Raw genomic sequence first — 25,768 nt, 5'->3', positions numbered from 1 at the left:
CCAGTGGCATGAGCCACAACTGCAGGCCCGTGGCCGTAGCTGAGGAAGGAGCTAGAGAGCAGCGGGAAGCCGAGGTCATAGGAGGAAAGACAGGCATCCCGGGGCTTGGTGCAGGTGACAAAGGCCCCCAGTAGGAGACCAGAGTGGAAGTTCATGGGAAACAAAGCACTCTGGAGCCCTTCAGAAAGACCTGTCCCGCTCCAACCCCCACACTTCTCAGACAGCTCCTAAGCAGCACTTGCAAAGAGTCCCAGTGGAAAAAGGACCTGCGTGCTCTTGCTGCTGCCCTCTTTGCTTCCCTTTGACGTGGCTGCAGGCTTCCAGTCTCAAGCCTGAGGAGCTCTGAAGGGCCAGGGCAGCGACTGAGCAAATGATTTGCTCGAACATCTGGCTTAACACACTGGTTGCGCTCCTCCGCTCCTGCTCCGCGCTTGCCTTGCGTTGCCCCTTTTCCTTAGGTTCCCTGCACCTTGACTGCCTTACAAGGGGCTGCCTTAGGAACTGTCTTCAAGGCACACTACTGCTCCCATGGGCCCCAGGCCATTAAAAGGCACCACTAAAGGCAGGGGGCAGTCACAGCCCAAGCATCGGGTCGTCACTGCAGAACTCGCCATATGCCCGGCATGAAACGCATCACGCCACTGATCTTGCTGAATGCTCTCTTTTGGTGTCTAGAACCAGGTCAGTCTTGGAAGACTTACAAGGAAGCTCACCTTTGTCACCAGTGGATTGGTCAACAACCTCAACTTCTACGGAGCAGACATCACGACCATGTGCAGCGGACTCACCATCTACAGAGCTTATGAAGTTCACGGTGAGTGCAAGCAAATCAATTCTATATCTCTCTCACCTGGCACTTTTCTCCCCTTGGGGAATGACTACTGCACCAGTGGTGCTCTTCCAACTCAAGACGGACAGAAAGCAAGAGCGTCAGGTTAGGCAGAAAGCCTTCGGCATCTCTGCAGATCACCACCGCACCAGGCTTGAGTCCCAGCCTGCAGAACTGACCTGCTCCAAACCCTTCCACCTCCCTTCCGTCAAGCTTCATGGGGCTTCAGTTTGGGCCCCGACTTTTGGCCCTCCTTGACCTCCTCTGCCACGCCCGGGCAAAGACAAAGGCTCGTCCCAAGATCCCCTGTCCTTCCCTTTGGACCTTGCTCAGGAGTTCACCCAGCAAGCCACCAAACACCTGTGCGCTTCAAAGCACCAGGCCAAGTGGTTTCCTTCCCTGCTGGTTGTTCCCGGGTCAAGGATGGCATTGCCCATGGCTTTCAGGACCTGCACTTGGTAGGCTCCTCTCAGAAGCTCCCGGTCTGACAGGACCCAGCAACTGGCACCAACCGGCCCCTGCAGTGCCCAGCCCCCTGCACTCCCAGCAGCCAGTGGAAGAGTGCCCCGAGGGCTGCACGGCAACAGCCCCAGCGGGGGCAAGAGCCTGTCTCTGGGGCCATTCCTTCCTCAGCCACACAGCCCGTGCTCTTTGGGTACTCCAAAGGAATCTTCCCCTCGCACGTCTCCAACCCTCCTCCTGCAGCAAAGGACTCACAACCTCGCCCGCTCCAGGCAACAACCACCCCCTCTTGGAGAGCGGCAGCCAAGGTCGCAGGCCTCACCTCATGGACTTTGCATTTTTCTTGTCTTGCTTTTCCAGGACTCCAAGTCAACCAGGGACCATGCGTCACCCTCAATGTCCTGAGAGTTGTGGACCTGAAGTACTGCAACAGCAATGGCAACATTGACCAGGTCTGAAACCCTTACCCTTCTCCAACCAAGGGCGGGGACTGCCCAAAACCAAGCCCCACGTCCTTCTGGCCCAGCATCTCCTCTTTGGAGAGTTTCCTTCTTGGGGACGCAGAGGCTGAAACACAGCAGGGGTGAACCAGAGCCTTCCCTTCAAGACCTTGAGCGTGCATTCCTTCTGGCTACTTCTCTTGCACACCTCACGCTCTAAAGGCACCACACGGCAGCAGCTGTAAGATGCAGCAATGATTCGGGGAAGGCAGGCAAAGAATTCTTACTGGCTACTGCCCAACTTTGCCACACCTTGATCCCTTGTCCTTGGGAAAATCCTCAGCTCACTGCTGTCACTCCCTGCGGGCAGCACTTCTGTTCTACCAGCGATTTGGGGGCGAGATCACTGACTCCGTTCAAAGGCTAAAGATGTTCTGTCCTTGGTGTTTTAACCTCCCCAGGGTCAGGATCAGGGTCAGGATCAGGGTCAGGATGACAACCAGGAAGTCATCATTGCTGGCCAGTCCCAAATTGTCACCCTCCACAAGCAATGGCGCGTGGCAGTTATCCAGCAAACGACCGTCAGTGGCTCCTGGAAAACCATCTGGAACTACAACACGGTGAGTGGCAGGGAGCGCGCTTTGCCGGGCACTGTGCGAGGAGGCTGCCTCCCGCTGCAGCTGACCAAGGCACGGGGCTTCTTGCTTTCTTCTGAACCTTTTCAGTCCACCCTTTGGGGTAGAAACCATCCGCATGCCTCACTGGTTCAATCCAGACTTTCTCCCAGGCTTAACAGTTGCAAAACTGAACGGCCAGTGCTCAATAACTTTCTCTTTCCAGGGCGTCATTGCAACCAAAGTCCCGCAACAGAACGCCTGCTACATTTCCGTCATGAACAGAACCGAGATGCCCAGCTTTGACAATCTGGCCACACTGGCCAGACAGAGCAGGGTAAGAGTGCAAAGGAGCAGCAGTTTCTTGCCCTTGGAGTCCATTGGGCCGTTTCTTAACTGTGCTTTTTGCTGCTGGAGAGGAGCAGCTTGTCCCACGTGGCAGGACTGTCTTGTCCTCCACAGCACTGCAGCTTGGCAATTTGCCCTAGGGATGGTTTGTCCAAAGAAAAGGGGGGTGGGGGGCCCCTCATTCCCTCTGCCAACTGCGCTTTCTCTGAGGAAACTGAACTCTGCAGCTTGCTGAGAAACCCTTTCTCTCAAGAACCCTGCAAGGGCACCAATTCTTTGGGCATGGCAATCCTTCCAAGGCCTTCAGAGGCCCTGCAATACCACCCTGCATTTGTCAGCTCAGACCTTTGCCTTGCAGCTGTCGTTGTCCAGACTCTCTTTTCCTTTGGGGTGGGAGAGAGCGTCTCCGTGGTGCCCAGCCTTTCCCCCGCACCAGTGGCATGAGCCACAACTGCAGGCCCGTGGCCGTAGCTGAGGAAGGAGCTAGAGAGCAGCGGGAAGCCGAGGTCATAGGAGGAAAGACAGGCATCCCGGGGCTTGGTGCAGGTGACAAAGGCCCCCAGTAGGAGACCAGAGTGGAAGTTCATGGGAAACAAAGCACTCTGGAGCCCTTCAGAAAGACCTGTCCCGCTCCAACCCCCACACTTCTCAGACAGCTCCTAAGCAGCACTTGCAAAGAGTCCCAGTGGAAAAAGGACCTGCGTGCTCTTGCTGCTGCCCTCTTTGCTTCCCTTTGACGTGGCTGCAGGCTTCCAGTCTCAAGCCTGAGGAGCTCTGAAGGGCCAGGGCAGCGACTGAGCAAATGATTTGCTCGAACGTCTGGCTTAACACACTGGTTGCGCTCCTCCGCTCCTGCTCCGCGCTTGCCTTGCGTTGCCCCTTTTCCTTAGGCTCCCTGCACCTTGACTGCCTTACAAGGGGCTGCCTTAGGAACTGTCTTCAAGGCACACTACTGCTCCCATGGGCCCCAGGCCATTAAAAGGCACCACTAAAGGCAGGGGGCAGTCACAGCCCAAGCATCGGGTCGTCACTGCAGAACTCGCCATATGCCCGGCATGAAACGCATCACGCCACTGATCTTGCTGAATGCTCTCTTTTGGTGTCTAGAACCAGGTCAGTCTTGGAAGACTTACAAGGAAGCTCACCTTTGTCACCAGTGGATTGGTCAACAACCTCAACTTCTACGGAGCAGACATCACGACCATGTGCAGCGGACTCACCATCTACAGAGCTTATGAAGTTCACGGTGAGTGCAAGCAAATCAATTCTGTCTCTCTCTCACCTGGCACTTTTCTCCCCTTGGGGAATGACTACTGCACCAGTGCTCCTCTTCCAACTCAAGACGGACAGAAAGCAAGAGCGTCAGGTTAGGCAGAAAGCCTTCGGCATCTCTGCAGATCACCACCGCACCAGGCTTGAGTCCCAGCCTGCAGAACTGACCTGCTCCAAACCCTTCCACCTCCCTTCTGTCAAGCTTCATGGGGCTTCAGTTTGGGCCCCGACTTTTGGCCCTCCTTGACCTCCTCTGCCACACCCGGGCAAAGACAAAGGCTCGTCCCAAGATCCCCTGTCCTTCCCTTTGGACCTTGCTCAGGAGTTCACCCAGCAAGCCACCAAACACCTGTGCGCTTCAAAGCACCAGGCCAAGTGGTTTCCTTCCCTGCTGGTTGTTCCCGGGTCAAGGATGGCATTGCCCATGACTTTCAGGACCTGCACTTGGTAGGCTCCTCTCAGAAGCTCCCGGTCTGACAGGACCCAGCAACTGGCACCAGCCTGCCCCTGCAGTGCCCAGCCCCCTGCACTCCCAGCAGCCAGTGGAAGAGTGCCCCGAGGGCTGCACGGCAACAGCCCCAGCGGGGGCAAGAGCCTGTCTCTGGGGCCATTCCTTCCTCAGCCACACAGCCCGTGCTCTTTGGGTACTCCAAAGGAATCTTCCCCTCGCACGTCTCCAACCCTCCTCCTGCAGCAAAGGACTCACAACCTCGCCCGCTCCAGGCAACAACCACCCCCTCTTGGAGAGCGGCAGCCAAGGTCGCAGGCCTCACCTCATGGACTTTGCATTTTTCTTGTCTTGCTTTTCCAGGACTCCAAGTCAACCAGGGACCATGCGTCACCCTCAATGTCCTGAGAGTTGTGGACCTGAAGTACTGCAACAGCAATGGCAACATTGACCAGGTCTGAAACCCTTACCCTTCTCCAACCGAGGGCGGGGACTGCCCAAAGCCAAGCCCCACGTCCTTCTGGCCCAGCATCTCCTCTTTGGAGAGTTTCCTTCTTGGGGACGCAGAGGCTGAAACACAGCAGGGGGTGACCAGAGCTTTCCCTTCAAGACCTTGAGCGTGCATTCCTTCTGGCTACTTCTCTTGCACACCTCACGCTCTAAAGGCACCACACGGCAGCAGCTGTAAGATGCAGCAATGATTCGGGGAAGGCAGGCAAAGAATTCTTATGGCTACTGCCCAACTTTGCCACACCTTGATCCCTTGTCCTTGGGAAAATCCTCAGCTCACTGCTGTCACTCCCTGCGGGCAGCACTTCTGTTCTACCAGCGATTTGGGGGCGAGATCACTGACTCCGTTCAAAGGCTAAAGATGTTCTGTCCTTGGTGTTTTAACCTCCCCAGGGTCAGGATCAGGGTCAGGATCAGGGTCAGGATGACAACCAGGAAGTCATCATTGCTGGCCAGTCCCAAATTGTCACCCTCCACAAGCAATGGCGCGTGGCAGTTATCCAGCAAACGACCGTCAGTGGCTCCTGGAAAACCATCTGGAACTACAACACGGTGAGTGGCAGGGAGCGCGCTTTGCCGGGCACTGTGCGAGGAGGCTGCCTCCCGCTGCAGCTGACCAAGGCACGGGGCTTCTTGCTTTCTTCTGAACCTTTTCAGTCCACCCTTTGGGGTAGAAACCATCCGCATGCCTCACTGGTTCAATCCAGACTTTCTCCCAGGCTTAACAGTTGCAAAACTGAACGGCCAGTGCTCAATAACTTTCTCTTTCCAGGGCGTCATTGCAACCAAAGTCCCGCAACAGAACGCCTGCTACATTTCCGTCATGAACAGAACCGAGATGCCCAGCTTTGACAATCTGGCCACACTGGCCAGACAGAGCAGGGTAAGAGTGCAAAGGAGCAGCAGTTTCTTGCCCTTGGAGTCCATTGGGCCGTTTCTTAACTGTGCTTTTTGCTGCTGGAGAGGAGCAGCTTGTCCCACGTGGCAGGACTGTCTTGCCCTCCACAGCACTGCAGCTTGGCAATTTGCCCTGGGGATGGTTTGTCCAAAGAAAAGGGGGGTGGGGGGCCCTCATTCCCTCTGCCAACTGCGCTTTCTCTGAGGAAACTGAACTCTGCAGCTTGCTGAGAAACCCTTTCTCTCAAGAACCCTGCAAGGGCACCAATTCTTTGGGCATGGCAATCCTTCCAAGGCCTTCAGAGGCCCTGCAATACCACCCTGCATTTGTCAGCTCAGACCTCGCAACTGCCGTTGTCCAGACTCTCTTTTCCTTTGGGGTGGGAGAGAGCGTCTCCGTGGTGCCCAGCCTTTCCCCGCACCAGTGGCATGAGCCACAACTGCAGGCCCGTGGCCGTAGCTGAGGAAGGAGCTAGAGAGCAGCGGGAAGCCGAGGTCATAGGAGGAAAGACAGGCATCCCGGGGCTTGGTGCAGGTGACAAAGGCCCCCAGTAGGAGACCAGAGTGGAAGTTCATGGGAAACAAAGCACTCTGGAGCTCTTCAGAAAGACCTGTCCCGCTCCAACTCCCACACTTCTCAGACAGCTCCTAAGCAGCACTTGCAAAGAGTCCCAGTGGAAAAAGGACCTGCGTGCTCTTGCTGCTGCCCTCTTTGCTTCCCTTTGACGTGGCTGCAGGCTTCCAGTCTCAAGCCTGAGGAGCTCTGAAGGGCCAGGGCAGCGACTGAGCAAATGATTTGCTCGAACGTCTGGCTTAACACACCGGCTGCGCTCCTCCGCTCCTGCTCCGCGCTTGCCTTGCGTTGCCCCTTCTCCTTAGGCTCCCTGCACCTTGACTGCCTTACAAAGGGCTGCCTTAGGAACTGTCTTCAAGGCACACTACTGCTCCCATGGGCCCCAGGCCATTAAAAGGCACCACTAAAGGCAGGGGGCAGTCACAGCCCAAGCACCGGCTCGTCACTGCAGAACTCGCCATATGCCCGGCATGAAACGCATCACGCCACTGATCTTGCTGAATGCTCTCTTTTGGTGTCTAGAACCAGGTCAGTCTTGGAAGACTTACAAGGAAGCTCACCTTTGTCACCAGTGGATTGGTCAACAACCTCAACTTCTACGGAGCAGACATCACGACCATGTGCAGCGGACTCACCATCTACAGAGCTTATGAAGTTCACGGTGAGTGCAAGCAAATCAATTCTGTCTCTCTCTCACCTGGCACTTTTCTCCCCTTGGGGAATGACTACTGCACCAGTGCTCCTCTTCCAACTCAAGACGGACAGAAAGCAAGAGCGTCAGGTTAGGCAGAAAGCCTTTGGCATCTCTGCAGATCACCACCGCACCAGGCTTGAGTCCCAGCCTGCAGAACTGACCTGCTCCAAACCCTTCCACCTCCCTTCCGTCAAGCTTCATGGGGCTTCAGTTTGGGCCCCGACTTTTGGCCCTCCTTGACCTCCTCTGCCACGCCCGGGCAAAGACAAAGGCTCGTGCCAAGATCCCCTGTCCTTCCCTTCGGACCTTGCTCAGGAGTTCACCCAGCAAGCCACCAAACACCCGTGCGCTTCAAAGCACCAGGCCAAGTGGTTTCCTTCCCTGCTGGTTGTTCCCGGGTCAAGGATGGCATTGCCCATGACTTTCAGGACCTGCACTGGGCAGGTTCCTCTCAGAAGCTCCCAGCCTGACAGGGCCCAATAAGTGGCACCAGCCTGCCTCTTCAGTGCCCTGGGTCAGGTTTTTTTTGTCTTGCTTTTCCAGGATTCCAAGTCAACCAGGGACCATGCGTCACCCTCAATGTCCTTAGAGTTGTGGACCTGAAGTACTGTAACAGCAATGCCCAGAGTGATCAGGTTTGAAACCCTTACCCTTCTCCAGCTGAGGGCAGGGGCTGCCCAAAGGCATGCCCTATGCCCCTCTGGTCCGGCATCTCCTCTTTGGAGAGCTTCCTTCTTGGGGATGCAGAGGTTGAAACACAGCAGGGGGTGACCAGAGCTTTCCCTTCAAGCCTTTGAGCCTGCATTCTTTCTGGCTACTTCTCTTGCACACCTCACGCTCTAAAGGCACCACATGACAGCTGTAAGATGCAGCAATGATTCGGGGAAGGCAGGCAAAGCATTCTTACAGTTACTGCCCAACTTTGCCACAGCCTTGAGTCTTTGCCTTTAGGAAAATCCTGAGCTCACTGCTGGTTTTCCCTGTGGGCAGCACTTCTTCTATTCTAGTCAGGAATTTTTTTTAAAGGCTTTGTGCTGACATCTGATTAATTTTACCTTATAAAATTTTTCATGTGGTTTAGCAATCACAGCAGACGGATAATGACCATGAAATCATCTTTGGTGGTGATGGCCAGATTTCCTTTGGTGGGGGAGATTCCCATATCTCCATCTCTGGTGTCTCGCAAAGCATTAACATCAACAGCCAAACACAAGAAGCAATTATCGAGCAAAAGAGCAAGCGTTTGTCATGGAAAAGCATCTGGAACTACAACACGGTGAGTGGCAGGGAGCGCGCTTTGCCGGGCACTGTGCGAGGAGGCTGCCTCCCGCTGCAGCTGACCAAGGCACGGGGCTTCTTGCTTTCTTCTTAACTTTCTGCGTCCACAAGTTGGGATAAAAATTATGGACATTCCTTACTGTTTTAATCCAGTCTTTCTCCCTGTCTTAACAGTTGGAAAAGTGCACTGTGAGTGCTCAATAAGTTTCTCTTTCCAGGGCGTCATTGCAACCAAAGTCTCGCAACAGAACGCCTGCTACATTTCCGTCATGAACAGAACTGAGATGCCCAGCTTTGATTCTCTTGTGAAAGTAGCTGCACAGGGCGGGGTAAGAGTATCATGGAGCAATCACTTGGCATATTGTACAGTAATTCAAAGTAAATGTTGTCCAAAATTTTGCTTTCAAAAGTTTCTAATCCATCAGGCCCTTAAAAGCCATTTTGATGACACCACTGATAACGCAGTTCTATTTATTTCAATGATATTTTATTCTTATGTCATTTGAGACTTCTCTATAATTAGAATACCCTTATTCTGATGTTTTTAGAGGAGTTTTTTCATGTTATATTGCAGATATTTTAGGGAATTTTTACATTGTTTTCAATTAATATTTATATTGCCTGCTTTTTCATTCTCACATATGGTCCAAGAGTTTAAATTTTTCATAAGGTAGTCTTTATAATCTCCCATTCTTTGCACACTGAAAAATTTATTCTTTTGAGGAGATCTTGTTTGTTAAAAACAAATATTCTAATAAGCAGGAAAATTTTAAATAAGCTCTCAAAACATCTTTGAATAACTAAGCAACATATTAGCACTATTTCAGCCCATTGAAATAGCACAGACATTTTAAAATTATCTCAGTTTTCAGCACACTCACCGCTGGTAGACACTGGTTTACCCTGAAGTTGGAGAACTGAGTCCTTAAAAATCATGCCTTTAAAGGTCTAGAAGGCCTGGTGGGCAAGAAAAAGGGAAGACTGAACCAAGTACAGGCTTGAGCAAAAATATCCAGTTTTAACTAAATTTTCACGCTTGCTTGTCCTAAGGTGCATCTCTGAGCCTCCTGTAGCTGACTTCAACTTCTTACTTAGCAGTGAGAAGGAAACACAGTGCAATGGGCTTTCCAAAACCCTTTGATCAAATTCCACTCAAATTTGGAAAGCCTCTAACAATCCCAGTCATCCCTGCCAAGTGTGTCTTTCCACTGGAGTCCATTGGGCCGTTTCTTAACTGTGCTTTTTGCTGCTGGAGAGGAGCAGCTTGTCCCACGTGGCAGGACTGTCTTGCCCTCCACAGCAGTGCGGCTTGGCAATTTGCCCTGGGGATGGTTTGTCCAAAGAAAAGGGGGGCGGGGGGGCCCTCATTCCCTCTGCCAACTGCGCTTTGTCTGAGGAAGCTGAGCTCTGCAGCTTGCTGAGAAACCCTTTCTCTCAGGAATCCTGCAAGGGCACCAATTCTTTGGGCATGGCAATTCTTCCAAGGTCTTCAGAGGCCCTGCAATACCACCCTGCATTTGTCAGCTCAGACCTTTGCCTTGCAGCTGCCATTGCTCGGACTCCCTTTTCTGACAGGCATCCAGGGGTTTGGTCCAGGCAACAAAACCTTCAAGTAGGAAAACTTCTCCTGCCACACCTCCAGCCTGAGCAGCTCTGGGAGGGGAGAGGACAGTGACCAAGCAAATGATTTGCTCAAATGTCTGGCTTAACACACCGGCTGCGCTCCTCCGCTCCTGCTCCGTGCTTGCCTTGCGCTGCCCCTTCTCCTTAGGCTCCCTGTACCTTGACTGCCTTACAAAGGGCTACCTTAGGAACTGTCTTCAAGGCACACTACTGCTCCCATGGGCCCCAGGCCATTAAAAGGCACCACTAAAGGCAGGGGGCAGTCACAACCCAAGCACCGGCTCGTCACTGCAGAACTCGCCATATGCCCGGCATGAAACGCATCACGCCACTGATCTTGCTGAATGCTCTCTTTTGGTGTCTAGAACCAGGTGGGTCTTGGAAGACTTACAAGGAAGCTCACCTTTGTCACCAGTGGATTGGTCAACAACCTCAACTCCTATGGAGCAAACACAATTGCTATGTGCAGCGGACTCACCATCTACAGAGCTTATGAAGTTCACGGTGAGTGCAAGCAAATCAATTCTGTCTCTCTCTCACCTGGCACTTTATTCCCCTTGGGGAATGACTACCGCACCAGTGGTCCTCTTCCAACTCAAGACAGATAGAAAACAAGAGCATCAGGTTAGGCAGAAAGCCTTTGGCATCTCTGCAGATCACCACTGCACCAGGCTTGAGTCCCAGCCTGCAGAACTGACCTGCTCCAAATCCGTACTACCCCTTTCTATGAAGTTAAGGTGCCTTAAGTTTGGGCTCAGAATTTTTCAGGCTGACTTCCTTGTCAATGCCCTGGCTAAGAAAAGGGGTAATTCTATGAACCACTATTGTCTCATTGCATTAGTGTTTTGTGACTCCAAAAAGAATCTTATATTTGTATATTAAAACATTTCTATTGCAGCAATTATTCACAACCTTACTTGCTCTGAGCAACAAAAATGCACCCTCATAGATTACCTGCCAATATCTCAGCTACTAACTCATAGTAATTTGGGTTTTTTTTAAAGGACTCAATTACAGCTACAATACACAATCATGCACTGCACTTGATGTCCTGCGACTTGTGGAGTTGAAGTACTGCCCGAATTACGAGCTCCAAAGCTCTCAGCTTTCTTGAAACAAGTGTGAGGGCTCCAGAGCTGCTGCCTAAAGCCAACCCCGGTGCCCTTCTTCCCTTGCATTTCCTCTGTCAAGAGTTTTGGTCTTGATGGGTCAGATGCTGAAACAATTGGTGACCAAAGCTTTCAATTAAAAATCCTTTGCATAGAACATCTCTGGTTTGTTTCTCATTACTGTGCACCTCAGTCATCTATGAAATTCCACAAAAAGCATTTTGACTGTCTCTCTTCTGACCCCTTCGAGCTCTTCTAATGTTCATTTCATTGCCAGCTCTCAACACTGGGCACACCCAGAGAGCTGGGCAAGCCCTGGGGTGTGTACATTACAAACAACACATTCAGAGTTACGACCTTCCTTTCCCTGCACAGAGAAAGATGCCTCACATAAAAAATCTTGATTGAAGTGGCACAAAAGGCAGAAAGAAGGAAGGACAATGCAATGAATCTACCTTTTTTAGGGCAAGAGGAGTCTCCTTTCTGGGATTTACCAAGTTGTTCTTTACCTATAATATCAAGTCTTTTCTTTTGCAGTGAATAGCAGGGACTGGGTAATGGTCTCATGTTGAACACTAAAGTGGTTGAAAATGTCCTTCAAAGATGCATACACAGTATAAACAGAACTGTTGATCACCTGAGACAGCGAAAGATTCCCAATCCTCTCCTGGTCAAGCCACTGTCAGAGATAAAAATCAAACAGAGTGAGAAGCCAAGCCCAAACATTTGACAGTTGAGAATTTTAGAGGGGAATCAGAGTACCTTTGGTTTTTTTTAGCAAGGCAGGGTCCCTGTTGCTCAGAATTTTAAAATCAAGATTATTTCCTCTTCTCTAACAGAAAGGGCAGGATGCTCTGGGTTATCCAGGTGAATACAAATCTATCTAGCACAAACACCAGTCATATGAAGTCCCTCAGTTTTTGGCACCCTCTCAGTGGCCCCAGAGGCTTCATTGTGTAGGGGGTTGAAAGGCTGCAGAGTTCCCTGAGGCAGGCCTTGGGGAAAAGCATCTGAATTACCTGGATGAGCACACAGCAGTCCCAGCAGAGGAGAGACACAGGCAGCAGTTTGTTGCTGTCAAACTCCTTCCTTTTCGGTACGGTTCAAGTTTTTTTAATTCCCTCACAGACCATCAGTTCTCATTTTGTGGACACTGAAGAATGAGAAAAATAGGCAAGAAACAAAGTTCAGGAAGGATTTAGTACCTTAATACAATCATTCAGCTCTTGTCATGCCCTACTTTGCCTTCTCCTTGGCATTTCTCAAACTCCTTTTCCAGTAGGGACTGGAAAGAAACTTCTTAGTAGTTTTATCTGTGTTTTAATACCAAACATACATGTGTGAAATAAAAAGGAACTCCAGCCATGTCATGAACCAAAACAACTTCTTAGCAGTCTGATTAGAGGAACTATAAGTCTTTTCCTTTGGTAGTTTATTACTCTCAAGCACCATATATAAGACCTTGTGCACAGTGGGTACAACATGAACATATTGAAACACAGGGCGCTGCACTCCCACTGCCGGCAGACTACACCTCCTCTGCACTCAAGGAGTCCAACCAAGGCATCAGTTGGTTGCAATAAGCTTTACTTGAATTTAAGTGCCATTGAAGTAAAGCCCAATTTAACTTTCCTTTAGTCATTATGCCTTTATATACTCATTTCTTCTGAAAAAACACCCAAGAAACATGAGCTCCTGCTTTCCTAAGCATCAATGTGCTTAGACACAGGTAAGGGCAGAGTGACCTGGGAGATCCACAGTTATTCACTGAAGGAGAGCTTCAGCAGCAACCACGATCTCATAGTTTTCAGCTTCTACTGACTGACTGAATTCTGCTCATCAGACAAAGACAAAAATTAACGATTAATTTCTAAAAAGCATTTGACTAATTAACACGATTGCAAGAGAGAACACAGTCCAAGTTGGTTGTCTCAGACAAAGCCCGGATATACCTCCAACAGGAAAGCCTTGCTTTTTGGAGGCTTTTTCCCCACAGTTTATCACATATCTCCCAGGAAAGTACCTGAAATCAGCGCACACATGCTCGGAGCCAAGCACCAGAGTCCTCAAAGTGCCTTCTGTATGAAGTAGTTGAAGGAAGGAGCTACATAAGAAGGGCTGTAACCCCTCTAATTTCACTTTCCCCAGGCCTCAGGCAGAGGGAGGTTTGGCTTAGGAAGCCATGACTCCAAACCCCTTGGTGAACATGACATTTCACAATGATGTCACATTCTCAAAGCAGTCCTTGTGCCTTCCATACTTCAAATTTAAGTGAAGCCTCTTAAACTTTTCCCCAAATAAAACCCCTCTTTCCTCATCTGTTACACTTTGAGAAACAGGTAGAGCAAGTAATATCTTGTTACAACACAGCAACATTTATTGTCCCAGGAAACCTAATTTCTCTGTTATTTTCATATGGCCAAATGTTTTCAATCGCAGAATCACAGAATGAGTCAGGTTGGAAGGGACCACAGTGGGTCATTTAGTTCAGCCTCCTTGCTCCAGTAGGGTCAACCCAGAGCACATGGCACAGGATTGCATCCAAATGGTCCTAGAGTATCTCCAGTGACGGAGAGTCTGAAGCCTCCCTGGGCAACCTGTTCCAGTGCTTGGTCACTGCTCAGGAAGGAAGTTCTTCCTCATATTCAGGTGGAGCTTCCCAGGCATCAGTTTCTGTCCATTGCCTTTTGTCCTGTTGCTGGGCAGAGCCTTGTCCATCCTCTGACACCTCTCCACAGACACTGACATTGATGGGGGTCCCTTCTCAGTTTCCTCTTCCTGAGGTTAAACAGGCCCAACTCTCTCAGCCTGTCCTTGTGAGAGAGATGTTCCAGTCTCCACATCATCTTCATAGCCTCCACTGGACCATGGAGCTCCATGTCTCTCCTGTACTGAGGAGTCCAGAACTGGACACAGGACTCTAGATGTGGCCTCTTTAGATCTGAGCAGAGAGGCAGGATCATCTCCCTCGACCTGTTGGGAACGTTCTTCCTAATGCACTCCAGAACACCATTTCAGTTTCTTGCCCACAAGGCATGCTGCTGGCTCAGGGACAACTTATTGTCCGTCAGGACCCCCAGGTTCTTCTCCACAGAGTTGCTCTCCAGCAGGTCACCCCCAGCCTGTACCAATGCTTGGGGTTATTTTCCTTGGATGCAGGACCTGCATTTGCTCTTGCTAAACTTCACACATATCTTCTCTGCCCATCTCCCCAACCTGTCAAGGTCCCTCTGAAGGGCTGCACAGCACTCTGGGGGATCGGCCATCCCTCCCATGTTTGTGTCGGCAGCAAACTTGTTGAGGAGGCATCAACCCTCTCATCCAAGTCACTGATGAGTAAGTTAAACAATATTGGGCCCAGCACTGAACCCTGGGGGACACCACTAGTGACAGGCCTCCAAATAGACCCTGTGCCTTTGGTTATGATCTCCTGAGATGTCGCTCAGCCAGTTCTCAATCCACCTCAGGGTCCACACATCCAGTGCACACTTCCTGAGTTTGCCTATGAGGATGTTGTGAGAGACAGAGTCAAAAGCCTTGTTGAAGTTGAGGTCAACAGTATCCACTGCTAATCCATTCATCAACAATATCCACCCCTCATCCATCCAGGTTCTCATTTCATCATAGAAGGCAATCAGGTTGCTCAAGCATGATTCACCTTTAGTGAATCCACGCTGACTTCTCCTGATCACCTCCTTGTCCTCCAGGTGGACAGTGATGGCCTCCAGAATGAGGCACTATCACCTTTCCAGGGACGGAGGGGAGGTTGACTGGCCAGTAGTTCCCTGGGTCTCCTTCTTTGGAAGACTGGGGTGACATTTGCTTTCTTCCAGTCACCCAGCACCTCTCCTGATTGCCACAACCTTTCAAAGATGATCAGAAGTAGCCTTGCTGAGGTATCCACAAACTCTCTCAGCACTCGTGGATGCATCTCGTCAGGGCCCACAGACTTGTGGATGTCAAATTTGCCCAGGTGTTCTCTAACCCAATCCTCCTTGACCAAGGGAAATTTTGCTTCCAAGATGGCCTTGGGTCAGGGATCTCTGAGGGTTGGTCTTATCAGTGCAGACCAATGCAAAGAAGGCATTCAGTAACTCTGCCTTCTCTGTGTCTTCTGTCACCAGGGTCCCTTCTCCATTAACTAATGAGCCCACATTAGCCTTGGTTTTCCTTTTGTTGTTGATGTATTTGAAGAAATCCTTCTTGTTGTCCTTGACATCCTTGGCCAGATTTAATTCCAGATGGGCCTTGGTCTTCCTTATCTCATTTCTACTTACTCTGACAACCTCTCTATATTCATTCCTGCTCCAGCTAGTAAATGAGCCTACCAGGGATGGGGCGCCACTAGACCTTCTGTTCTCAAACAGAGAGGGGCTGGTGGGAGATGTGGTGGTCAGAGGCCATGTAGGGCACAGTGACCATGAAATAAGAGAGTTTTCAATACTCAGGGATGCAAGGAGGGCCATCAATAAAACCTCTACGCTGGACTTCTGGAGGGCAGATTTTGGCCTATTCAGAAGACTGATTCAGAGTGTACCCTGGGAAACAGCCCTTGAAAACAAAGGGGTCCAGGAGGGATGGACATGCTTCAAGAAGCAAGTCTTGAGTGCACAGGAGCTGTCCCAGTGTGCCGAAAGGCGAGCCGACAGGGAAGGCGACCGGCCTAGTTGAACAGGGGGATTTTGAAGGAAATTAGGGTAAAAAAGAGAGCCTACAAATTATGGAAAAAAGGGCTGGTTAGGAAGAGTTTAGGAATATAGTTAGGTCACGTAGAAAGAAAACTGGAGAGACGAAGGCAAAATTTAAAGTCAATCTAGACACTTCTGTGAAGGATAACAAAAAGTCCTTCTACAGATACATCAGTAGCAAAAGGAGGGGCAAGGAAAACCTCCATTCTTTATTGGACATGGGCAAGAATATAGTTATCAAAGATCAGGAAAAGGCTAAGGTATTTAACACCTTCTTTTCCTCAGTTTCCAACAGTAAGACAGGTTGTCCTGAGGACAGCTGGCTTCTGGAGCTTGTAGAAAGAGACAAGAAGCTGAATAGCCCTGTGTAATCCAGGAGGAAACAGTTTGTGACCAGCTGAGCCACTTGGATCCTCACAAGTCTTTGGGACCAGATGGGAGGGTGATGAGGGAGCTGGCAGAAGAGCTCATCAAGCCTCTCTCCATCATTTCCCAACAGCCATGGCTCACTGGGGAGGTCCCAGATGATTGGAAGTTGGCGAATGTCACGCTTATCCACAAAAAGGGCTGCAAGGAGGACCCGGGAAACTCCAGGCCTGTCAGCCTGAGCTCAGTGCCTGGTAAGGTTATGGAGCAGATCATCCTGGGTGCAATCACACAGCACCTACAGGATGGACAAGGGATCAGACCCAGCCAGCACGGGTTTAGGAGGGGCAGGTCCTGCCTGACCAACCTGATCTTCTTTTATGACCACATGACCCACCTGGTGGATGAGGGGAAGGCTGTGGATGTGTCTGTCTGGACTTTTCAGCAAAGCCTTGGACACCGTCTCCCATGGCACACTCCTGGAAAAGCTGCAGCCACAGTTTGGACAGGGGTACCCTGTGCTGGGTTAGGAACTGGCTGGAGGGCCGGGCCCAGAGAGTGGTGAGGATGGAACTGCATCCAGTTGGGATCTGGTCACCAGTGGTGTCCCCAGGGATCATTGCTGGGCCCAGTTCTATTTAATATCTTTATTGATGATTTAGATGAGGGGATTGAGTCCATCATCAGCAAATTTGCAGATGATACCAAGTTGAGGGGGAGTGTCAATCAGCTGGAAAGCAGGAGGGCTCTGCAGAGGGACCTGGACAGGCTGGATCCATGGGCTGATTCCAACGGGATGAGGTTCAACCAGGCCAAGGGCCGGGTCCTGCCCTTTGGCCACAACAACCCCTGGCAGCTCCAGGCTGGGACAGAGCTGGAGAGCAGCCAGGCAGGAAGGGACCTGGGAGTTTGGATTGACAGGAAGCTGAACATGAGCCAGAGTGTGCCCAGGTGGCCAAGAGGCCAATGGATCCTGGCCTGGATCAGGAATAGTGTGGCAGCAGGAGCAGGGAAGTGATTGTTGGCCTGGACTCAGCACTGGTGAGGCCACACCTGGAGTGCTGTGCCCAGTTCTGGGCCCCTCAGTTTGGGAAGGATGTTGAAGGGCTGGAGCAGGTCCAGAGAAGAGCAACGAGGCTGGGGAAGGGACTGGAGCACAAGTGCTGTGAGGAGAGGCTGAGGGAGCTGGGGCTGTTCAGCCTGGAGAAGAGGAGGCTCAGGGGAGACCTCCTCACTCTCTGCAACTCCCTGACAGGAGGGGGGAGCCAGCTGGGGGTTGGTCTCTTTGCCCACCCAACCATCAGCAAGACAAGAGGGCTCGGGCTTCAGCTGTGCCAGGGGAGGGTTAGGTTGGATATTGGGAAGAAATTCTTTACAGAGAGGGTAGTCAGCCATTGAAATGGGCTGCCCAGGGAAGGGGTGGATTCTCCATCCCTGGAGGTTTTTAAGGTGAAACTGGATGTGGCATCAGTGCCATGGGCTGGGAACCACGGTGGGGTTGGATCAAGGGTTAGGCCTGATGATCTCAGAGGTCCCTTCCAACCTGTCTGGTTCTCTGATTCTATGATTCCAAGTGGCCTGACCCTGCTTCTCTATCCTGTATATTTCCTGCTTATGCTTCAGTAATAACAGGAGTTCTTTATTCATCCATGCAGGTCTCTTGCCCTCTGCCTGATTTCTTCTCATTGAGATGCAGCATTCTTGAGCCTGGAGGAAGTGATCCTTAAATACCAACCAACTCTCTTGGATCCTTCTTTCCTGCACAAACTGTTTCCACAGGATTCTTCCAAGATGATTCCTAAAGGGGCTAAAGTTAGCTCTCCTGAAGTCCATGGTTACAATCTTACAGCCCGACACTGAACTCCACAATCTCATGGTCCCAACAGCCAAGGCTGCCCCCAACCTTCACCCCTCCAGTGCGGCCTTCTCTGTTTGTTAGTAGGAGGTTGAGCAGCACACCATTCCTTGTGGGGTCCTCCACTACTCTGACAGGAAGTTGACTTCAATGTTCTTCAGGAACCTCTTGGACTGTTTCTGCTTCACTGTATTGCTTCTTCAGCAGATGTCAGGGTAGTTAAAGTCCCCCACAAGAACCAGTCACTTTGAGGCTGTCTGTAGAAGGCTTCATCCACTTCTTCCTCCTCCTGATCAGGCAACCTGTAGCAAACACCCACAATGATGTCGCTCTTACTAGTGTTCCCTTTTATCCTAACTCATAAGCTCTCCACTTGCTTGTCATCCACCCCAAGACAGAGCTCAATACATTCCAAACAGATGGCAAATAACCACCAGTAGAGGGCAAAATCCCCTCAAACAGAGGGCAACTCCACCACCACGCCCTCCTGCCTTCCGCCTTTTCTCCTAAACAGATGTATCCCCTCATGACAACATTCCAGTCATCCGAGTTGTCCCACCAGGTCTCTGTAATTGCAAGGAGATCAAAGGCCTGTGACTGCACACAGATGTCTAGTTCCTCCTTTTTGTTCCCCATATTGAGTGAGTTGGTCTACAGGCACTTTACAGAGGCATTTGACTGTGTTAGCATCTCAGTGGGGGTGCAAAGGGATATCCCATAATTCTGTCCTGTGCTTATGTCTTTGGATGCCTGTTCTTGCTGGAGGTATCCCCTTGTAAGCCTCTTTTTGCTCCCTGGGTGGTCACGATAGTTCTCCCCTTCCCACACCTTATCTCTTGAGCTTGGCTATGTCCCCACATCCTTCATAGAATCATAGAATCACAGAATCACAGAATCAGTTGGGTTGGAAGGGACCTCTAAAATCATCAAGCCCAATCCTTCATCCAACCCCGCCGTGGTTCCCAGCCCATGGCACTGATGCCACATCCAGTCTCACCTTAAAAACCTCCAGGGACAGAGAATCCACCACTTCCCTGGGCAGCCCATTCCAGTGCCTGATTACCCTCTCTGTAAAGAATTTCTTCCTAATATCCAACCTAAACCTCCCCTAGCAGAGCTTAAGACGATGCCCTCTTGTCTTGCTGATCATTGCCTGGCAGAAGAGACCAACCCCCACCTGGCTCCCCCCTCCTGTCAGGGAGTTGTAGAGAGTGATGTAGAGAGTCTAATTTAAAACCCTCTCAACAAGCCCTGCCAATCCCTGAGCTAAGATCCTTTTTCGTCTTTGAGATAGGTGGATCCCATGTGTTGCCAGCAGGCTTGGTGTCATAAAAGTTGATCCATGATCAAAATCCCAAAACTCCACTGGTAACTGTATCATTAAGATACAGAATTACTCTTAATCTAAGCAAAATTGCCAGAATCTGACCCATTAGTTGACACTAGCATCCACTAGAAAATCAAAGAATCTTGAGCATCAAGTGAAAAGAATAATTGCACCATTTCAGTTCAAGTCTGAGTGCTCAACAAGAGTTTTCATATCTAAAGGAGAAGGATTCAATCAAGTCAAGGGGAGATTATATGATCACGATAAACTCTCCTGGTGACTCACAGGTACTTTTCATAAATATTTACTTTATCAGGGAGTGAGGAGGTAGTGGGAGAAAAGTAAAGAATGAAGCAACACCTCAAAAAACCAACATAACTCCCCATGCTCCCATTTGCACTCAAGTGGGCCATGCTCTAGATAAAGGCAGGGTTATGCAGAAAGGCTTCGGCACCTCTGCAGATCAGGACTGGACCAGGATTGAGTCCCAGCCTAGAAAACTGTGGCTCAAGGACAGGTCAAGTAGAATTAATAATGTTCCACAGTTACAAAGGAAAATATCAAGTTCAAGCTTCCAGGATGAAACCAGAAAGAATTCCAGCAGTTTTACTCCTGCTAGACAGTAAAGAGCAAAAAACCCACATGAAAATGTAAGTGTGTGTCCAGAACAAAACACTAATTTGAGGAAAGGGTGAAAACTGGAACAACTCTTGGCCTTGGGAGTTTGCTGCACAGGGGTACAAGAATTTTACTATGGAAACAGAATGCCTTGAGCAGAGTTTGAAAGAGGAGACAACCTTTTATTGGAAAAATGACCGGGGGCTTACCCAGTCAAAGCCCCATTCCCTGCCCTTTTTCCTGACTATTCTACTGGCTCAATAGTTCTGTAAGCCAACCTTCATGGCAAGCGCTCGAACTGTGCCTTTCCCATACAAACTACTCAAGCAATCAGCAGCTGGTGGAAGATGTGCAGATTCAGGGGTCCAAGTGTGACACGTTACTGCAATGGCCATGTTGGCTCTGGTTGTTGGAAGACACAGACAAAGCTGCTTCCCACAGTTGCTAAGGACACTGCAGGGATGAGGATTATACAGCCCAGTTTCTCCTGCCTTTCTTGAGAATGACTCCATTAATGGAATTTCCAAAGGCTATGAGAAGATTTTGTGACACATACATGATAGGTATTTGGGGTCTTGGAGGCTAAGAACATACCTGACTCCATCCACAAATCAGTCCCATAAATCTTTTCATTCACCATATCTGACACCTCCAGCAAACTGCAAAGGGGATGTGAAAGAGATGAGAAGCAGAGCCAGACTGCTCCACCTACTCGGCACTCAGGGAGTCCGAGGCAGGCATCAGGCAGGAGCAGAAGGACAGAGGGTGGCCCTCACCAGCAGAAGTGAGAATTGGGCCTCCACTTCTCAAGGAAAGGAAGACGCAGCGTCCGGAGATTCTGGCTAAGAGCCAGGACACCTGGCTTTCCCAGTAACAGCTGCAACAATGACCCTCAGCAATGGATGGCAGGGATGAACTGTGCTCAGAGACACCAGTTCAGAGTGACACCGAGTCCCCAGTGTGCCATCCTGGCAATGCAAAAGAAGCTTTAGTGTGCAAACTCTCCCTGAACTACAGCCAAGGGCACAGTAGGCACACAGGAACTGACAGAACTGCTGTCAAATACAGGGCACTTGGGGGAGCAGGAAATGAGCTCCCCAGCAGTGCTGCCTCTGGAACAGGCACAGTGAAGAAACAAACCCAAATTACCAGAAGCTCTTGGGCCATGGCTCTGTATGTCAGTATCAAACTCAGAAAAATATTAAAATCTACTTCCCAAATAACAGCTGATATAAAATGCCTGATGTCACTGCTCCTCCCTTACATCTTTGTTACCTCCAGTTTATGGTCCCTTTCTCAAATCAGCCCTTGGTCTATAATCAGGTGCTACTTCCATGAAGAGGCTCTGTGAAGATACATGTCCTGACCGAACGAGCTCAGAAGGGAAGGTCAACAACAGAACTCAGGAATTTCTGTGATTTAAAACCAGCCTCATGATCTCCAAGGACTGGTAACATTTTTAACACAGCAAGATCACCACCTGCCCTGATTTGAATGGTGGTTTTGGTTATAGGTACAATGTCAGGCTGAGTCCTTTGCCACACAGCCACAAAGTGTCATTACAAGTTTACTGGAAATGTGTTCTCTGGTTCTGATCATTATTCTTTTCCATTTAAAAGTTACTGTTACATACTCTGGACTTACCATGACAAGTTTTCTTTCATCTCCCTCTACGCAATGAATTCAATCAGGCTGCTATCAAAGCCTCCTCTTATCAGAGCACTTCCTCAGGAACCCCGTCATGCTTCTGTGAACACAGGGCACCTGCCAATAGGGTAAACCCATTTTCACATTTAACTTTGGGGTATTATGTATAAAAACTAAGAGTACACATCAATTACCAGCAGAGTTTGCCTGGCCTACCATCAAAATGAAGTTCACTGTAAGTAGACGAATCACTTTCTCATAAAACTCTTAAGGTTGAACAGTTTAAATGATTTTGAGTCTTTCTTGGCACCAAGTGACCTCTTAGTGATTTCTGCAGGATCATAGAGAGAAAATGCCAGAGGGGTGGGGACTGCATGGGTGAAATGTCCCTTCTGGCAGGGATGTAACTCCATCTGCCTACTCAAACATGAAAGAGAGAAGTGCTCTCTCTCAGGGGTGCCACACACACGTGAAATGCTAAAGCTTATCTAGATAGATACAAGGTGGATGCATAAGGTACATGAAAGCCAGGTCAGGATAAAGCCTGAATGCAAGGTTTGACACAACAGCATTAACAGTTTCCTAGCCTCCCCTTTGAGGCCAGGAATTACCTCCCCTTTAAAACAATCTACAAGAGCAACATGCTCCTGCAGCCATGGGACTGGTTCTGCTGTACTGTGAGTGCACTGAGCTTTCCAGCAGCAAATTCCTTCACCTGCCTTAAGCAGGAGAACAAATCACACACGTGACATTACTGGAAGAAGCAACAGCCTCCATGACACATTTACCGAAACAATATAATTGAAAGGACCAATATTTTTCTTTCCCTATGACTGTTTGCACTCTACAAAGCCTTTGTTTTAACCAGTGCCTCTCTCTAGCAATCCACTTCTCCTTCTCTGTTTGCAACAAAAAGGGGTTTTCTGTTTAATTTTAACAGGGCTACGTTGCAACTAAAGTGTTTTCAAAGAACACCTGCATCATTGCTTCAACGAACAGGAGGTTTTGGCTTGGCAAACGGTTTCCTACACCACCTCAAGGAGACACGGTAGGATGGTGGATGAAAGTGGTGTGAAAGCCAATTGATTGAGACAAGGCTCCAATAAGTGAAGAGAACCTTCTCAAAGTTCATTCAAAAGTTCCACTGCCCATGAATAACCCCTTCCCCGTTACCAAAGATGTGTGTAAAGGTTCTGAGCTCCGTTTTTGGTTTTTTTAAATGCTGTTTTCTGGGTTTGTTTCTTTGATGCTCAGGGATCTCAGCCTCACCCACTACCACCCAGAGACAATCGCTTCATCATCTGGAGGAACAGGCTCCAGAGCTTTTGGCCATATGGAAAACACATCCAAGCTCTGTGCAGAGGAATTCCCTCTTACCTGGCTCACCCAGTTCCTGGTGAGTCTGCTGCTGACAGCCTTTGTGTTCCAAATCAAACGGGTGCTTGTAGTACACGTTTAGAATGATGCAGTTCAGTTTCTAAGTGACTTTTCCTGGTACATTCCCAACAGTAAGTTGGAAAAATTTCAGCTACATTGTTCTCCTATTTTCTCAGTCCAAATCTAATCAGTTTTTCCTTTTCTTTTACCATCAAACTTCTTATCAGGATCAAACTCCTTATCAGGATCAAACTTCTTAGAGCAAGGTATTTCATGCTTGAAAGTTAAGATTAATAAACTGCTTGTCTATTACTGCACTATACCTACTGCATTAGCCATTTAAGATAATGTGATCTGAAGTCTGAATTTATAGAGATCGGTGTGAGTGAGTTATTTTTATTTTAACTTCTTCTTAATATACTAAGAATTAAAATGTTTTATTTTAGAAATAAGCATTGCCAAGCAATATGGCCAGTTGCAAATAGACAGATACACTACTGCTCTCTGATCAACCCAGAAATCAAGGAGTAAATGACAGAATTAAAAAATGTATTAAATGCAGTCTGGAATTGAAAAACAGAAATTATTTAAGAATGTTTCATAAATGTTTAACACAGGAAGCAAAGAAGCATCCCCTAACCAACTAAAGTTGGAAATTTGAAAGAGTCAAATTAGACCAAAAGTAAGGCAAAAAGGTTGGGCAGAGTTTCTTCATCTAAAACATCAGTAACTCAGTCTGTGTGGGACACAGCAGATCTTCACCTTCCCTCCTTGCTCAGGGGCCCTTTCCTTGGCCTTTAATGGGAGTTACTCCAAGAGACACTTTACCCACTCAGGAACAGCCCAGAGCTTCTCTAAAGAAAGGACACAGCAGCGTGGTCTGTTCAGGAAAAGGCTTTTGGGGTCTCTAGGGGTCAACTGACATTAAAACCAAAGTAAAACTGTACCCAAGAATATTTTAGCACTTCCAAGGAAAAGCTGTGGGGTTGCAGTATTTAAACAGAAGTTCCTGCCTGCCTTGCCTGGGGTTTCTGGAGAGACCCTCCTCTCCTTTTCCAGCTCTACACTGCATTTTCCCTGAGATCACACAGGCACAGCCCTCTTCCCTTATCCTATTGTGAGTCAATGGGAACGTTTCTCTGGGGGCTTTTGAGCCCCTGGAGACCATGGGCCAGACTGTCACGGAGTTCAAGAGCCCCGAGGCAGCCGGGGTCTGACCTGAGCGGGGTCTGACCTGAGCAGGGTCTGTGGTGCAGCATCTCATGCCAAGAGCCTGGCAGCCTCGCGGGCAAACAGGGATACCCACAGCCAGGCTGCAACCAGAGCCTCCCTGCTCTCCGTGCAGGGAATTGCAGGGCACAGGTGCTTCTGGATGGGACAGTGCCTTCTACAACAGGATCTCACTTAAAGCCAGAATTCCAACATGGCAGCAGGGCCCCACTGCTCACAAAACTGTTCTACTTTCATGTACTTAGGTTCCTGTTTTTACTACAATATTACACACTGTGATGCTTAATACATGTCCAAGCTTCTTTTATTCCACGAAAAGCTTAAATTCAAAATGTGGAACTATTATGGAACCAAGGAAGCAAAGTGGTTGCTCTTTCCAGACCCAAGGAATTTAATCCTAATACGACACCCTGGCAGGTTTTTTACTCTAACTGGCATGCCATTACATCTCACAATGTTCATGAGTCAAATTTAGATTGATCCAGGTTTTGATTGATCGTGAAGAGAACAAGACTCAAAATGGGATTCCTAAAGAGGGACATGACAGCAGACTCCAGTGAACCTGAGGGACTCTCAAAATGTCATGTAAGTACAGAGGTACAGAAATATTCCTAACAGTGCAGAAGACTGGAGTTGCTTTCCTTGCCAAAAAAGATCCTTCTAAACAAGGACAAGGCCTGAGTTTTATTTAAATTTAAATCCTGAGGGCAATCTATGAGCATGCCCAATGAGCATTACAAAGTGGCAGGATTTTATCCCAAGTCCTACTTCTGTTTTTCTCTTCCTGCTCATCCCAGAGCAGACAAAACATGAAGATAAAGAAACACCTGAAAAACTGCATTGACAGAAAAAAGTTCAAGAGTGACTCGAGTATAATTAAAAACCCATCATACAATCTAATAAAAGTGTTTGAATGCCCTCATGTATTTTAAAGCAAACTGAAGATGCTGAATGAACCTGACTTTTGAGGAATTTTTTAACACAGAATAGATATTCTGATTGGATACACCAGTAGCAGGTGTAACACCGGTCTTCAGGGTATGAAAAGACCTCAAAAACTGTACATTAATCAAATTGCAATGGCACAAACGCGCCGGGCCCGCCGAGGCGCCCCCGCCCCCGCGCGGCCCTCCCGCCCCTTCCCGCTCCCCTCCTGCCGGCCCGGCACCGCTTCACCCCGCTCCGCTCGGGCCTCGGCCTCACCCTCCTCCACCGCAGCAGGAGCGCGGTCCTTTACACCTTCAGCAAAGGGCGATTCCTCGCGGGCAGCGCAGGGGCTTTCTCGGCGTTTCCCATCCGGTTTTTTCTCCCCCCCGCCCGCCGTCGGCGGCGGCAGCGAGGGAGGGGGAGCGCGGGGCGCGCCGCCCTCACACACCGCGCTGGCGCTGCCGCCCGGGCACAACCGGGAGCGGGGCCCCCGGTGTGGCGGCACGGATCGGACCGGCCCTTCGGACTGGCAGATCCAAACGGTGACACGGAGGCCAGAATTCGATTTCATCTTGCAGTGCAACAATGGCTACAAGTTATTTTTACGTATAACACCATACCCCCTTCGAACTCTC

The 25,768-nt window shown here is 49.5% G+C and overlaps 2 protein-coding genes across 5 annotated transcripts in view; one reads left to right on the top strand and one right to left on the bottom strand.

The window, feature by feature from the left end:
• Positions 1–25,768, bottom strand: part of GKN2 (gastrokine 2) — a 97,657-nt gene that overhangs the window by 53,247 nt on the left and 18,642 nt on the right. Inside the window, exons 1-3 of one of the 4 annotated variants that reach the window (XM_032712662.1) lie at positions 25,383–25,582; positions 21,597–21,716; positions 12,118–12,251 (exon numbers count right to left, since the gene is read on the bottom strand). The gene's annotated coding sequence lies outside the window, so the exon portion shown is untranslated. Of the gene's footprint in view, positions 1–12,117; positions 12,252–21,596; positions 21,788–25,382; positions 25,583–25,768 lie in introns of those variants that run through there. The other 3 variants (XM_032712665.1, XM_032712666.1, XM_032712664.1) reach the window with 3 other exon arrangements.
• Positions 1–25,768, top strand: part of LOC116799481 — a 44,763-nt gene that overhangs the window by 717 nt on the left and 18,278 nt on the right. The window contains exons 2-7 of the mRNA XM_032712660.1: positions 676–814; positions 1,652–1,743; positions 2,193–2,351; positions 2,572–2,682; positions 3,801–3,939; positions 4,777–4,868. Coding sequence (XP_032568551.1) covers positions 676–814; positions 1,652–1,743; positions 2,193–2,351; positions 2,572–2,682; positions 3,801–3,939; positions 4,777–4,868 — 732 coding nt within the window. The remainder of the gene's footprint in view (positions 1–675; positions 815–1,651; positions 1,744–2,192; positions 2,352–2,571; positions 2,683–3,800; positions 3,940–4,776; positions 4,869–25,768) is intronic.

This window comes from Chiroxiphia lanceolata, chromosome 28, assembly GCF_009829145.1.
Source record: "Chiroxiphia lanceolata isolate bChiLan1 chromosome 28, bChiLan1.pri, whole genome shotgun sequence".
In the NCBI taxonomy this organism is placed as follows: Eukaryota; Metazoa; Chordata; class Aves; order Passeriformes; family Pipridae; genus Chiroxiphia; species Chiroxiphia lanceolata.
This window is presented reverse-complemented; position numbering and strand designations above follow the sequence as displayed.